This window comes from Oryctolagus cuniculus, chromosome 1 (assembly GCF_964237555.1).
Source record: "Oryctolagus cuniculus chromosome 1, mOryCun1.1, whole genome shotgun sequence".
NCBI classification, from domain to species: domain Eukaryota; kingdom Metazoa; phylum Chordata; class Mammalia; order Lagomorpha; family Leporidae; genus Oryctolagus; species Oryctolagus cuniculus.
In genome coordinates, this window is record NC_091432.1 from 157,345,125 (window position 1) to 157,362,131 (window position 17,007).

Here is a 17,007-nt window from a genome sequence, read left to right on the forward strand (position 1 = left end):
TGTCATGTCTGATTGTTCGTAACATGAACATTTGTTCAAAAAGTGTACGGCCTATAGGTGGTGGAGATCTTTGGGGAAAAGTTTGTCACCTCTCATCATGTTTATGAAGCAGATCAAAAGCAAGGGCGTTTCAATCACACCATAAATTTGGCAACATAATAAATCAGTTCTCCAATATGATTACCACAGTGCAAAAACGATCAGAGTAGAAAATGAGTACTTTATGTACTCATCAGATAATAAACTTGGCCTATCAACAGATAATCCATGTCTTCCATCACAGTAACATTTTCCAAGCAAATAATAGAATTTTTATTTCATAATGTAACTGCTGTAAGTTAAATTGATTCAATTTAATTAACAAGCATTTATTTAGTGCCTACCTGTGCACAGCACTATACTAGGCATACAAAAGGGTTAGAGATATGATCCCTGCTCCTAAGGAGCTTACAGTCTACGTAGGAAAGATGACTTATGCATATAAGAAACAGTAAAGAACCATTACAAATCACATGAAAATAAGTGTAATTAAAGACCTAGGAGTTAAAGGAAGCCTATCAAGAAAGTGATATGATTGGGAATAGAAGCTATCTGAAAAAGATGAGCAGGAACAAAGTTGGCAGGGGAACAGTGTGATCATGCTATGGCCAATATGAGATCAAAAAGGAGAAACCCAAAGACAGGGGAATGAACATCAGCAAGTCAACTGCAGAGAATGGCAGGCAAATTGGCTTAGCTCTGGAGAAGGACACTGAGTTAGGAGATGCAGCTGAAGACACTGTAAGGCTAGTGAGGGCAGTGAGTATTACCATTCACATTAATTCTAATTTTAAATGAAAAGCAATGCCTTAACTCATCTATTAACTAAAGCCTCCAATAAAAGTATGTTTTCTCACCTTAACAAAAAGGCAGGAAAATTATAGCATATCAGGCTCTAGGCTCAGGGAATATGATCACTGAAGTTCAAATGAACAGACTGAATAGAACAGCAATCACTTATGGTATCTTTTCTCTTTTCTTTCTTATTTTAATTCATGAAGAGATGGGTTGTCTAAGAGTCAAGGACCTCTTCAAGGCTAGGGAGCTTAGTAGATCAGGACCTAGTAGATCAGGCCCCTCACTCACTTAGGAGTTTTCCTCTAGCAATCCTATTGCTTCTCATATCAAATCCAGCTGCAAATAAGGTCTTGGATCTGTATTTGTGGGAATAAGGAGGAAAAAACAAGGTGTTGGATTTTAAAAATAAGTTAATACCTAATTAACCACGATGACTTTATGCAGGTATTTCTGTGTTTAGAGGCAAAAATAAGAAGGTGAAATGTATTCCTGCTCCTAGTTCAACAAAGCTAAGGCAGAACGAATGTAAGTGTACATAAGCAAATGGCTTCTAAAGTTAACCCACAAACCTAATCATAACTTACTTTGCTGGATCACACCCACTTGAAATTCAGTGTGTTAAGAAAAAGGTCAAGAGACTAGGGCAGGGTAGAAAGTGGGGGCACAGGCACAAATCCTTAATTTGGAATACATGGAGACCCTTCTTGCCCAGGTAGGACCGATGATGCTTTTATGGACAAGCATGACCTTGATAATCCATCAGGGGTAGAACAAGGGAAGAGCAACCACATAGCTTGTATTCTGAGTCTTCACATAGTGCATTGTTTTTAAACTGAAGGAAACTTCTGAGCCTCTAGGATATCTGTGAAAGTCACTGGCCACCAGCAGCTGCAGCTGTTTAAAGAGAGAGAAAAAATGAAAATGAGACAAATGAAAATTTAACTTTGTTTCTGCTTAGGTTGCCTGAAATCTGTATCATCCAAATGTACTCAACTTTGCCATAATACTTAACATTTTATACTAGAAATATTTCTATATTTATTTAACAACATCCTCATAAATTCTAAATAAGGGAGAATCAAAGTTTTGCTTTTTTGGTAACATTTACTCATGATTGCATGTGTAATTAATATTCAAATGCACTCCTTTCAAATATTTCTAATGCAAGAGCTCCTCATTGTCCAGTACTCAGTAGGTATTTACTACGTGACTGCACATGGTACAGGAAAAGTTCAGGTAAGCAGCATGCTATAACACTGCATTTTTGTAATCATTACATTTGATAAAGATAACAATAAGCCTTAACTAGAATTCCCATCTTAGAAGCCAGAATTTTCCACTCACCGCTTTAAGCACAGATTTGGTGATTTCACATTATACAAAAGCAGGATGCCCCTTCATCTACAAAGCCTACATAATACTCATCAGTGCCCACTAAGGTAACCCCATCCTAGACTTCATCTCAACAATCGACACTCCTCAGGTAAGGGCTATGGAATGGACACGGTTAAAACAGAGATAAAGTCATTGCTCCTCTTAATGTAGAAGACATGAAGGTTGGCCTAAGTTATGGAAGTAAAGGCATTGGAATAAACACTTGCCCTCTCCCAAACATGACAGTTAAGGAATTGAAGATGAGGGAGTGGGAATAAACTCATAAGGAAGTGGAACAAGAGAGGAGACCATCAGGGGAAATTTTAGAAGCTATAAATCAGACTGATGAATGTTAAGTGATTTATAGATCTTAACAGAAATCTTAAGCCAGCAGCTGAGAAGCAACATCGTTTACACAGCGAGACCTCCAAAAGACTCAGGATTCTCGCAGCAACAGGCACCTCTGGAAATGAGGAACCAATAAGAAGCAGATGCCCGAGCTTTCTAAGAGGCAGACAGACCTCCAGATCCACTGTCCTCTTCTCTATCCCTGTAGAAAACTGGAAGAGGCTCTTTTCTAAAAGAATTAACAACAGATGTTTGTAAGCTACAGGACTACTAGGAGCGTCTCAGTGAAAATGGGACTTATGGGGGCATTTATGAGCCAACTGCTGAGACCCATGACCTCTTTCCCACTCAGGTGCTCTGTTTGCACGGCAAGCCTTTTTTCTCTAGACAGAAGCTCTGAAGCAATTTTCCTGACGAATCCAATCATCCCGAGAGGCGAAGACCAAAGATACCCAGGGGTCCCTCAAACAGTCCTCCAGAGAAGATCTGTGCACAAACCCCACCCACATGCTCAGAGCTTCCAAACCCAGTTTGGACCCTACCCTGAAATGTGAGCTGAGCACCAAGGATCACAAAGCACTAGAGAAAAGACTTCAACTGAGATCAACAAGGGTTAAGGAAAAGATAAAATAACTTAGAGGAAACAGAGACCATGAAAGGCAAAGAAACTTACAAAAGAGTCAATATTGTCATAAAGACAAAACAACCATGGCAGCCATTAAGCAAGAACAGGATACTGTTTAAAAGAGCAGTTAGAGAACAAAATAACTTGTGGAAATTAAAATTACAGTGGTGGAGGTAAAAGGCCAAGAGAAATATTGAAAATAAAGTTAATGAAATATTCATGGATAAAGCAAAGGGACAGAAACAGGGAGAATAAGAAAGAAAGGGAAGAACATTCAAAAACTAGCCCCTAAGAGACCCAGTATCCAAATAATGGGAACTCCGCAAAGAAAGAACAGAGAAAATGTATGAAAAGAGATCCCTAATAATTCAAGAAAACAAAACTCCCTTTAACTGAAGCACAAGTTTACAGACTGAAAGGGTCCACTGATGAGTACACAGGGAATAAAATTAGATCCACTCGAGACACATCATTGTAAAATTCAGAATAATAAAAAGCATATCCTACAACTTTTCAGGTAGGTAAAACAAACAAACAAATATATTGAGTCACTTTGGAAAGATTAATGGGAAGGGCAATTGGGACGCCCACCTCCCATATAGAGTGACTAGCATTGGGTACCAGTTTCACTCCCAATCCCAGCTTCCTGCTAATGCATAGCCTGGGAGACAACCAGTGATGGCTCAAATACTTGATTCTGCCACCTCTGTGAAAGATCTGGGTTGCATTCCTGACTCCTGAATTCACCCTGGTCCCTGGCTGTTGCAGGCTTTTGGGAATGGAAGCAGAGGATAAGATTCTCTCTCTCTCCCTCCCTCTCTCTCTCTCTCTCTCTCTCTCTCTCCCTTTCTCTCTCTCTTTTTCTCTCTGTCTCCTCAGAAACATTTTCAATTGAAAAAATAAAGACTCACATTGCTTCCTAGTAGCAACTATAGAATCTGGAAGGCAGTGGAAAGTCTCAGAACAAATATTATTCCAAAGAAATATCATTTTTAATCTAACTAGATGGATATGTTCTACACTCAAACTGTTAGTCTAAAAAGAATGTAAAAGAAGATGGTTTCAAATATGCAAGGTGTCAGAAAATTAACCTTTCTCACATTCCTTCTTCTTCAAAACATGTGAGCAAACCAAGAAAGAGGAAGTTGGGGAAAAATGGAAAATTGGATATCTAAAACAGGGTAGAGTGACAGAAATCCTGCTGGATGAGTGAAGAGAATTCAAAGGCTGACAAAACTGTACACCTGATGTAAATGGGGAAACAATTGAAAGAGAAGTTTGGAAGATTCTGAAAAAAGACTTCTTCAAAGAAAAAAAAAAGAATAGAAAAGTCATATGTCTGGGTGTATTGAGAATATAATTCAATAAGCAATAGAGATTTGGATATCAAATCATTGATAATACATAGAAAAATTAGAAAAAATTTTAAAAAGACAATTATGGGTCTTGAGAAAATTAAAAAGCATAAGAAAGTAGTCATAGTCTATCGACTACATAGCTCAGCTGTGAAAGCATTACACATCCATAATAATTTATTGACCTTTCCAAAATAATAATTTAACCAAACGGGCAGAATATGTAGAGAGATTTAAGAGTATGAAAAGAACTAAATCCTTATCTCCATTGTAGTTTATATCTTTCATAGATAAAACTTAAAACTAAAAAGTCAAGAAATTGCAACAAAAATCTAACATTTGGAGAAAAATACCTAAGAATTAACTGAGAGTTTGAAAATGTTTGTCTTGGGGAAGTTAGGTGTGTAAGAGTAGAGAGGGTACAATGGTGTAGGAGAGGGGAAGAGATGACGATTTTTATAACAAGCTTTACAGAATCATGTAACTTGCAAATATATGCACATGTAGCATGAACAATTTATAAACTGTTTTATGAAAAGACTAGTTTGATAACTGTAAGTCACTGTAAGTGTTCAATTTAGCACCCAGAGATTAATCTTACATTTCTGCATACTAAGTTAAAAAAAAGAAAAAAAAAGAAAAAGAAAGGCTAAGCATCAATAGAGCAACAAAATAATGTCTTCAATAAATGTTGTTTTATCCTTTTGCCTTTCACGTAGGTGGATGTATCCTCTCCAATGCATTTCATGTGCTTCAGGGAAACTGATCAACTCCAGCTCCAACGGGTGGTCCTGACTGACTGGCTTCAGCAACTCATCTTACTCTTGCCCTGATACAAGGTTAGGGTTGGACACAAAATGTGAAAGAAGGAAACACTGGGGACTGTCCAGGAAAGGAGTTCCCATGCTCTTCCTAGAGAGCTATTCAAAACAACATTCTCTTTTCTTTTAGGTGTGATAGTCAAGGGACAGGGCATTGGGTGTAGCTGCATCCATTCCTGCTGCCATAAAGATTCAGCAAGTTGTAATGAAGTTTACCTTGAGAGATTCACAATCCAGCTCAGCCCAGACCATGCTCTAAACTTAGGATAAAAAGTGGCCTGAAGCCACTCTTCATTTGTGTAAATTAACTCATCTTCTTTTTAAAATTAAAGCAATTTAAATTGAATTTTATTACTTACAGAGGCAAGTCTGACTAATATAAAGAGTTTCAAAGTTAGGAATAAGGAAAAAGTTGAGAAGGATTTTTACTAAAGTTCTTGGGTGTCACTTTCCCAGAGGGAACTCGAAACATGATTAATTTTGGCAAACAGGAATCCACTTTATTCTGATACAGTCATCCCTCCGTTACCACAGAGGATTGGTTCCAGGACTCCTTAGATACCAAAATTCACAGATGCTCAGATTCCATATATAAAATGGCATACTATTTGCACATAACCTACACATATACTCCCAGATATGTTAAATCATCTCTATTACTTATAATGTCTAATACAATGTAAATGCTATATAAACAGTTGTCATACTGTATTTTTTTAGGAGATAATGACAAAAAAGTCTGTACATGGTCAGTCCTTAATTTTATAAAATATACTTTTAGTTGGCAGTCGATTCAATCTGCAGAACATGCAGATTATGGCTATGGAGGGCCAATTCTATTTTAAAAATTAAGGAGACCTTAAAAAAGAAAGGTTAATGGATTAGAAAAGGCTTCTGGCAGTCACTGGTGATGAGCTCAGAGGAGACCCCCCTGGGATCTTCCTATTGTATCCTTCCAGGCATAAAAATAGCCAAAATGAGCAAGCGAGATTCTACATTTGTATCTGCTATTTGTATGTGACTTTGGGGATGTTTTCTTCATTTTCTGTCAGTATTCAAGGTCACTTTTTTATAAAATCACTACTGTTAAATTTACATTTCTGATTTTTCTTTCTCTTCTTTTATATCCTCTTGGAAAATAACTAAACTCCCCAAATATGATGCCTGTGAAGCCCTAAAATGTGGACCGTGAGGATTAGAGAATGCAATACTTAGTTCAAGAATGTTGCCTACTCAAATGCCCCATTTGGAGAAAAACAAAATGGAAGCCCACATGGTCAGTAGAAAAATAAAAATCGCCACCATAAACCTCTTTCTGACCTGCTCGTGCAGCTGCCATTTTCTTGTTTCGCATTTTGTTCTCCAAAGCTTGCTACATAAAAAAAAAGTAGAAAAGAAGAAAATTAGATTTCCTGGTGTTTTCTACTACTTGACATTAATTAAGACAGCATTCCTATGAAATAAATGGAATCCTACCAGTTTCATCTTCTTTTTTAAATCCAGATTTGCTGCCTTCTGGCCCTTGGCAGTAGCATTGAGATAATAGATGGTCAAACTAAATTTAAAATGGAAAAAAAAAATCATGTTTTTCTTTTCAGTTCCTCAAGATTCTTTTTAAATTTATATTAACTAAATCATAGAATGTAAGTATGGGAGTGTGTGGGGAGATACTTTCTGTTCTATGTTCATTTTGTAGAAGTAATTATGGTCCAGAGTTACACTGAGGACTACCTAGCAATAAGGATGAATCTGGGAAGTTGAGCTCAAGGCTTCTAATCCACAGCCCACCACTCTGCCCACTATGCAACACTGCCCAGTATTAGCTTCTTCTTGGAAATGTATTGACATCACGTTCAATTGTAATTAAAAGCAATATTTTAATTTAAGAGCAAAGGCAAACAAGAGAACGGAAAATCTACTGAAGTTTATGGGCCATGTCAAATAAAAAGGAAAATTACTTTCTTCCTTAAATTCCCTCCTTTGACCTTTACAACAAGGAGCACAATCCTCATAGGTATAGTAAATTAATGTGGATTGTTCCATAGAATATGTTGTTTCCATTTCTCCTTCCCTCAAAAAAATTTTATAAAGGAATATGTTTCCAGAAAAAGCAAATTCTAGCCAAACAATTCTGCAAAAAGAAATATGCTCATCTTTACTTAAGACAAAATGAACAAAGAAAAAAAATAGTTACAAAAAGAGAAACTGAAATTGTTCTTTGTTGCAAATAACTGGATATTGAACACATTTCCTCTACCCACTGACCTGCCAGATAATATCCTTTATGGGACATCTGGAGCCAGGACCACAATTATGGATACAATTTAACTGAGTTGTTTATCTCTTATGTGAGTTGGGGGCCTTTGAGTGAAATGGCACACAGGCAAGCAAGCATTTGGGGAATATCTGCCATTAAATAGGTGCTCAATAAATGTGTGTACGTTATTAGAATTTGCTTCGAAAAGTTCCTTGACTTGGTGGGCAAATTCAAAAATCTCACAAGTCACTTCCATTTCTGAATTCTCTGTTTATCCAATCCTATTTTTCTGCTTTGTAATGTCCCTTAAATGAGTTTTCCTTGCAACTCATTTTCTAGTTTCCAAAGGAATCAAATTTCCCACTGAGAACTAACCTGAACTCTCAAATACTACAAAACCATCCAAGCTGATTTAATATGATCCACTGGGGAAATTCAAAATGCTTGTAACATTCTCTAATTAAAGGTAGTAAAAAGCAATGCCAATTGTACGGGCCCCATAAAGGAAAAGATGAGCCCTCGGGGTTTGATAAAAAATAAAATCAGTAATAAACTGAAATTTGGGTTTCAAATTGGAAACTCAGAGCTAAAACTCAACCTTGCAGAGCATCAGCTTGACCCTCACATGCTGTCAGCTTCCCCCTAGGCTGTCTCCATCGATGGGCAGCACTTTGGGCCTCCAAGCCAAACCCGCTCCTAGGCTATTTTGTTTGGTCCATGAATTCAGAATGGTTTTTACTATTTACATAGTTATATAAGATAGAAGAACTTATATAAAATCCTTAATTATGTCTCTTGGTCTAAAATATCTACTAAGATCATCTCTGACACTAGCTTCCAGCCCTTCTGATGTTCCCACTGATCTAGCATTCTCTTTGACACTGTAAGTGTAAGAAGTAAGTGGGAATAAGAAGACATGAGTTTGAAGTACATTTATTAGCCATGTGATTTGCAGCATATCTTCCCAGTGCTATTGATAATGTGATTAACGAAGCCAACTTCTTGAAGTTATTGTGTGAATTAAATAAGTCAAGGGATGGAGAGTGTCTGAGACAAAGACAGTGTTAGTTCCTTTTTCACACTTTCTAGACAGATTATTAAATCTTTAGATAGTGGCATCTGAATCATGTTGCTCCTTTGCTTAGATACAAATGTCCCTCAGAAAATTAAGAATATCATTACAAAAACTGACAAATATATTGTGTGTGTATGTGTTCTAAACAAGACCTTACTTTTGGCCTTGACTCTCAAAGGGCCTAGGATACTTATTAACATGCTCTCAGAAGCCACTGTGTCATGAAAACATAAAGAAATCACTTCAGGGGCCATCTGGTGAAACATGCTGCACCTGGTCGGTCATTTCCTAATGCATCCAACCAGAGATTTCATATCAGATTCTTAAGACCACCCCACAACCAAGATTCTATAATTTAAAATAGTGATCTGTTTTACTGTTAAATTATCCCTGCAGGTTATTAGTTCTCCGTCATAGAAGGCGCCATGGTGTAAAGAAGGGAGCATGGGATTTCCTGCCAAAGGATCTACTCTAAGTCCTAGTGTTGCCATTTTACTACCTTTCTCACCTAGGGGGAAAAAATCACTTCACTCCTAGAACTCAGCTTCTTAATTTATGAAGTTGAAGGTGACTTCTGCCCTCACTACCTTAGGAGACTTGGGACCATGGCAATGGCCGTGATGATGGTAGCAACAACGAGGTCAGAATCCCAGCTTATTTACTTCAAACCAGTGGGAGTTTTCTCCCTGAGATTTCCCTCATTTTGCCTTTATCTAAACAAACCCACCCTTTGCATCAAAGTGTCCCTGGGGTGGATTAATCCCTGTCCTCCTTGATTGATAAGGACAGCAGCTCCAGTCTTTCTACGCAGGAGGGGCTCTGGGGTTGGAAGGAAGGGCTAAGGCACTTTTCTTGGCTCTTCCAGAGTAAGCACGTGTTTTTATTTAGAGGCAAGTGTATGTGGGATGGCCAAGACTCAGAAGTCAATGAAAGTTATATGAGAACATAATCTCTTGCCAAGTTCTCCTTTGGAAATCACTCTGAGAGGGATAGATTGAGGGGTCTTTCCAAGAACCCCCTGGTTCTGTTAGCAGGGATACACACTTATTGACAGTCCTCTAAGAACAGATAGGGCAAGTATTAAGACCCCCTTAAGCCCTTAGTTCTAAAATATGGCTTATGGAGCCCCCAAGGGGAATATTAACTTAGAGGCTCATCATTTCTGTATATGCACAGCCATCTGCTTTATGGAATAATAGGCGGGGGTCGGGCTGTTGGGGGAAGCTCAATGTGCTGATTAGATTTAGCATTTATGTTTCCCTTGCTTTAGCTGTTTACTGATAATTATTTTGGTTACTTGGGAACAAATCTTATAATCCTGGGAAGGCAAAGACAGATGCAGATGGCTGTGAATTACATCCAATAAGATAAGAATATGGCTCATGAATTTTAGCTCCCACTACCATGTAATCAGCTCTGAATTAGGTTGGGTTACAGCACAACCCTTGGGGAGAGGGAGAGAGATGGAAAACCTGACACTTAAAAGGAGCCAGGAAGCGTAACAAAAAGGCTCTTTTTCTGCAAAGGGGAAGAACATACGCCATCACAAGAACAACAGCAATGACCAGTCCAGGGTTCGAAAGTTGCCTCAAGATCTTCGCCATCCAGCTTGGAAAATCATGCTCCAGAGTCTCACCAATGACCTCGAACATCCGATTTTTGCCACTGGGGAAAAAAGGAGGAGGAGGGGGGTGGAGACACACTTCTTTAAAACATATGGGGAAACCATGGTTACTTCAAGACCATTATAAATCTTTCTGTAATACTGTTCGGCACCCTTGCACATCAGAAATCTTGTATCCAGCTACAACTCCTGAGACTTTGACCTCACATTGTCAACACACAGATAAGCCCTAAGAAATGGTATCCCGATAGAAACACACAGTCAATGCAATTAGGAAATTAACCACAGCATTAGGAGAAGACTTTCAAGAACTGCATTTCTAAGATTTTGATTGAGATGTATTTCACAAACAGCTCACATGGCTTACCCCTCAGCCAGCTTTTGGAGAATGCTCTCTTTGGGCTAAGTAAACACTATGCTCAGTTTGTAATTGGCATTGGAAATGAGCACAAGGAGTGGCATAGCAGAATAAAATCTACATATAATCCAATGTCTCTCCCCATACAATAGCTTGTATCCCATTTTCCACCACATCTCCTTCTTCAGAGATGGTGATAGGTAACCATACAGAACAACAGGTCCTTTTCTTCTCTGTGTTTCCTCTGCCAGACAGGCCCTAATGGATACCAGGCTGGCTGCACTGCTAAGACCCATTACATTCATGGAGAGTCTGCTGCTATCAACTGAAAACATGATAGCAGGATGTCCTAACTTAGTACAGACTAGAATCATAATGTCATTTTCATTATGCCGAGTTTTTCATGCATATGCATATTGATTCTACTCTGAAAAGATATGATTTTTCAGAAAAGATTTTGGGTATGTTTCACCAAATTGTATGTATTATCAGAGTAGAAATTGATATACAATTTAGGATAATGCTTGGTTTTGCTTTTGGTTTTTAATTTTAAACATTTTCAACTATTAAATGAAAATGACCCACAAGTACCAAATCAGATGTTTTTTCCCCTTCATATAGAACTAATACTATATTTCATCAGGCAAAGGGTGTCTTCAGGTATTTTGTCAGGAGTCACCAGACTACACAGGTGCACATTTTGCTTCACAAATTACAGACTTGGAATAATTAACAAGACTTAAGATACATAATGGGGGGACAAAGCTTATTGATAATAACTTAAGATTATATTACCTTGTTCCAATACAGTTTCATCATCTCTCCATTTTAATTGACCATATCCCTCACCTCCAGCCATCCAGCATACAGGGAAGGAGGTGGGTCAGGAGGACCCCAAAAAATAAGACATTGCATCCTCCCATCTCCAGCATCTCAGGTTGTAGCTGATGAATATGATCAGAGTGGGGAGCTAGAACTTTATGAAACCATTTCTACCCTAAAAGGTCTTAATTCTTAACATTGATTGTGACCCAATCTAAAGTCACCAAAATATCTGCAAATTCTGGGTACCCTTTTTCAGACTGGGTCTCTTAACAAAGAAATGAGTCCAAATTTCTCAATTATGCCCATATTACAGAGGCAACTACAAATCCTGGAAATCCTTTCTTCTTCCAGGTTACCCAAAGTGTGCTATTTTGCAATTTTCTCTAAAGTGCTTTCTAGCTGCCTCTGACAACACACACCAGTGATGTGCTATGGCTATCCTGTAGCCATAGCTCTATGGGGAAACTTGTCTCCTCAGTTGGACTGGACACTCTTCAGAATCAGAATCCATGCTGAGGGGCCAGCGCTGTGGCATAGCGGGTAAAGTGGCCACCTGTGGTGCCGGCATCCCAAATGGGCACCGGTTCCAGTTCTGGCTGCTCCACTTCCCATCCAGCTCTCTGCTATGGCCTGGGAAAGCAGTGGAGGATGATCCAAGTTCCTGGGCCTCTGTACCCACATGGAAGACCCAGAAGAAGCTCCTGGCTCCTGGCTCCAGATGGGCTCAGCTCTGGTCGTTGCAGCCATTTGAGGAGTGAACAAGTGGATGAAAGACCTCTCTCTCTCTCTCTCTCTCCTTATCTCTCCGTGTAACTCTGATGTTCAAATAAATAAATAAATAAATCTTTAAAAAAATAAGAATCCATGTGAGTGTAGGAATTTACCTCAGCACTATCTCCAGTGAATAGTGCACCTGAATTATTCATTCATTAATTGAAATTATCTGCCAGCACACTTCTGTGTCCTGCATGTTTAGAAATAAAAACAGTATGTCCCAAATCTTTAGAAGTCAGTTAGACTATTAAGGAAAATGGGCACACTGAAGTATAAGTGCAGATGAGCAATGTGACAGCAAAGTCACAATACAATGTTAAAAGCTATATATAAATTTGAACCTAGTAGATTATCTCAGCTATTTAAAAAATAATTATAAAAGGAAAATCAGAATGTAAAATGCCAAAATGTTAAGAGTTGTTATTTTAGCTCTTTGGGGTCATGGGTAGTGTTTTTTTTTTCAATGTTAAATTTCTACAATTTATGTTTTTTCTAGGATAAACACATATTAGTTTTATAGTATGGTAAAAACATATTAAAAGTTAAATTGCAATAAGCAGTTAGATATATGACAAACTGGAGAATTACAAAATGCTCAAAATTATTGGCATAGTTGGAGAAAAACATCAATTGTCAGGAAATGCAATGGAAAAATTAAAGGAACTGTCCATCTGGATATTAAAAATAGCTTTTAAATTTTCCAACTATTAAAAGTGAATCCACTTACTAGTCTATAAGAAAATTTTTTCTGAAGAATTCTCCCAGCTAAACCAGGTTTTAGAAAACCAGAATGAGCTAAAACATCTCATAAAATTGCTTTGCTGAATGGGTAAATGCACTATAGGCATCTGACCTGAAAATTCAGCTGCATCTGAGAGTCACTGGTCATTACTGTGATGTCCTCCATAATCCTACCTCAAGTTCATGTTTAGTAACTTGTTGCTACCTAGAAGCCAAACAGATTCAGACAACCTTGTCTGGGCAGGCAGGGCAAACTAGCTCCATGTCAGAGTTCCTAAGGGGGCAGGCCACAAGGCTTCCACAAATAGGTGCTTTTTCTCCTCATCAAACTTTCATGTCTAAACAAATAACCATTATTTTGTTCCAAACTGGGGAAACTGATAGGAAAATAAACTAGGTAGTATACATCTACCCTTTTCCCAGTACTTACAGAACATTTTAATTTTCTTGATCTCAAAAAAATGGCATACATGCAGTAATTTTGACTAAGCTTTCCAATCAGGAAACTCTTGGTTCAAGTCAGATACCATGCCTTAAGTAAACTCGTGTGTTTGCAGTGAAAGTCAGAATAACTCAGTGTGCAGCAAAAGGAAAGCCAGAGGAGTTAGAACTTAAGAGGTTAAAACTGCACAATCATTGTGTGTGATATTACTCAATAGTATTTTAAATCTGAATGCAGCTGGCTCCCCAGCTACCTTTGTTTACACTGATTGGTTTCTATTACAAATAGCCAAAGTCCTTGCTAAATTTTACTAAGCAGGATTAACTTCCAATTAACAAGCTAAAAGCACACATAAAAGTTATCTTGGATATTAAGCTGTGCAGGTAATTTGCAATTAAAGTCTGAATAGCATATCTCTCAGACTTTATCCTCTGTGATTTATTAAGGATTTATTAAGACAAATGTCTCCTTCAAGACTGTAATTTCGTGTTTAGTCTCCAGATGTCACTGTCTACATTATTTATTTCAGCCTACTAGGAAATACACACACACACACACACACACACACACACTGAAATGAAGAGAGCTTGTCAAGCTCCGATTCCTGAGTATGACAGAAGTCCCGTTTTGCTCTATCAACAGCTGGCTTAAAATTTTCTTTCTTTCTTTTCCAGTAAAGCAATAACTCAGACTAATATTAGAGTGAAAATGCCTCTCTTACACTTAGTCTGTGGGCAATGAGTCTTTGACTTTAATTGACAGATGAAGAGGAAATTGTACGTCGCCGTTACAGCACCATGCTTGTCCTTCACAGAGCTTCTCACTTCCTCACTTCCTTCACTGCAAAGGAGGAAGAGTAGCACTGCCTGCTGGCTGGTGACTCGGCATACAGACGTTCGTGGGGGCACTTGAGTTAGATTGGTCTCCAAGATTCTTTATGGAATGAAATCCCCTTTCCAGATCCCAGGGATTTTGCCTTCTGGTATGTGTCATAATGAGAGCTCTGTCCCAGAGAGCTATAGACAAATAAATTTCCAACTCGGATCAAAGAGCCTTCTTTGATTATTCACTTCATTACTCACTTGAGTGACACTTTGGGGGCATATATGTGAGGAACATCTTTACTCTTTTTCCTAGCATATAGCACTTTGGATAACTATACTCATCCTTGCTTAATAATGATTTCATTTCCTAGCTTATGTATGGGGCAATCTCCTTTTCCTTCAAGGTGGCGGTCCACATGAGAAATAGCCTGACTATCGCTGCATATGATGGCCTAGCATCAGCAAAATTCTCACACAAGACCAGTGTAATCACATCTTGTTCTTTGCTACCTCCTATAATGGAAACAGCTCAGATTCATCATCCATACTTCACTCAGGCAGATCTTAGAGCAGTATAAATTACATTCCTTTTGATGATTCCCAAATGAGAAAATAGATGGAACTTGCCTAAGAATCTCCATGTCGCAACGAGCTGAACATTTCTCTGACCAAAATGCAATTGTGTAAAAAAGAATGATATACTGTGAATGTCCATTTCCAGCTCCACCCCTGCAAAACCAATATGCCCAAGCCAAATTTCAAAGAGACCAAGAGACCTGAAAGGGCCACAATCAAAAGATGGCGGGAGGGACACGATCATGTACAACACCGGCATGGTGGACAGGAAGAGGATGAGCAACAGCATGCCCAGGTAGAAATTATTTGATCTGGATGCTTTGAAGACTCTGGCCTCAGGAACGTTGCAACACATCACAGCCCAGCACTGGAAGTACATGGATGTGTGGAGTCGAAGGATATTGATGCCTGGGAGACTGGGAGCAAAGAAGGAACCCATCCTAGAAAGAAAACAGAGCTCTGCTCATTTTTGAGTTTTTACTCCTTACCAATAGCACACAGAACCTGCATATTTTACATAATGCTGCTTCGGAAAGACAGAAAATGTACTTTTACTTTCAGCCATATAAGCCTTTTTTTTCTAAATAAACCATATAGTTCCATCTTGCACACACATTTTTACCATTTTCTATTATTGTAGGTATTATATTCATAATTCTTTCATAGAAGTCATGCTCTTAGCCAACTATAGTCACTATCATTAATAAGCAGAGTAAGCAACATATTACAATTGTTTTACTTCTCTCATTTAATTCTAAAATAAATTTCATTTCTCCTAAAATGCATATCACTGATTAGCATACTTACAAACATCATATATAACTTTTTTATTGACCCTTAAGCCCACTCATTCCCATCAAATGAACTGCACATTTGGATTGATCACTTTTGTTATTATAATGTTCAATAAAGGTGAAAAAAACTATCTTTTTTGGTCTATCTGCTCTTTGTAGCTGTAGTGTTGTTTTAGAGATCATGGGAAAGATGTACTAATGTCCACTATATTTTTGTTGATTATTTAAAGCTAGCTTTAGGTGTTTTTGAAATGAAAATTTCATATGTAACCTTAAGTTCAGTTCATATATGTAATTTCTTGCTTTAGCTTGTCTTAGGCAGCCACTACTTTTTGCATCTGACTTTTCATAAACTATTTTAAAATACTACTTTTAAACAGAAACCGCTTATGTGAGGTCACTTTATTTGATGGCTTAATTGTTTATTTCAACAAAATAAATTTTGGTTTTATTTGATAAGAAAACCCATTAGCACCACAAAGCAATATGAGTAGCAACTTATTAATGCAAAACCAAAAAGAGGAAGCATGTGTACTTGTTTTATAAATATAAGCAGAATCCTGTCTTTTAAACTGTTCCAAGTACATGAAAACTATCAGCATTTCTAGGTTAGCATTTTATACTCCCTGGATATGTAGAGTTGTTGTTTAATAAATGCAATGTAAATGTAATTCATTATAGGGTAATTTTTGAGCTAAGTGAAGAAATTAGTTTCTACTATAATTGAACTTATGCTAACCCAAATATACATTCTTATGAACAATGGATTCTTGCAGTAATTTGTCTCATTGACAGAATTTTGAACAATAGATCTGAATGGTATTTTGCCCAGGTAAAATGACCAAAGACTTTGTAAGATATTAGACAATTTTTTAAATTAGAGGATAGATTTTAACACAACAGAATGTACCTTTGCTACAGGGCAGCAAAAGACAAACTGGAAATCCAAAAAAATAAGCAAGTAGGTTGGTAGCAATCCCCACTGATAGACCAGAGTTGCAAAGCACTAGGTTATATCCCCAAATGCCAATACTGTGATGCAACACACCTGCGGAAGATGATGCTCAGCTGCTCTGAAAGCCAGTCTTGGCTGTATGGCTATTTAAGGCAATAAAAATAAGAATAGAAATGAAGTACCTCGCTGCTAGGTGGAAACTTTAAATGTCCTCTACAGCTTTTTGTTCTTTTCTCACCAGCTATGTTTTAAATGGACCTTATTCCATCAGTCTGGGTCTCTACAGTGAAGGTAAGTTAGAAGAGCAGAGCTCTCCCCAGCCCACATTGGATGTGTTCTTTCTTTAAGCCACTAGAATTTGGGGGCTGCGTTTCATTACTGCAGAACCTAACTGATTCTAAG

The 17,007-nt window shown here is 37.9% G+C and overlaps 1 protein-coding gene across 1 annotated transcript in view; it reads right to left on the reverse strand.

Annotated features, from left to right (window-relative positions):
• Positions 1–298: 298 nt before the first annotated feature.
• TMC1 (transmembrane channel like 1) overlaps positions 299–17,007 on the reverse strand; it is a 205,407-nt gene continuing 188,698 nt past the window's right edge. The window contains exons 16-20 of the mRNA XM_051858747.2: positions 15,057–15,296; positions 10,232–10,357; positions 6,837–6,915; positions 6,681–6,732; positions 299–1,731 (exon numbers count right to left, since the gene is read on the reverse strand). Of these exons, the coding sequence (XP_051714707.2) occupies positions 1,709–1,731; positions 6,681–6,732; positions 6,837–6,915; positions 10,232–10,357; positions 15,057–15,296 (520 nt within the window). The 3' untranslated portion in view covers positions 299–1,708. The remainder of the gene's footprint in view (positions 1,732–6,680; positions 6,733–6,836; positions 6,916–10,231; positions 10,358–15,056; positions 15,297–17,007) is intronic.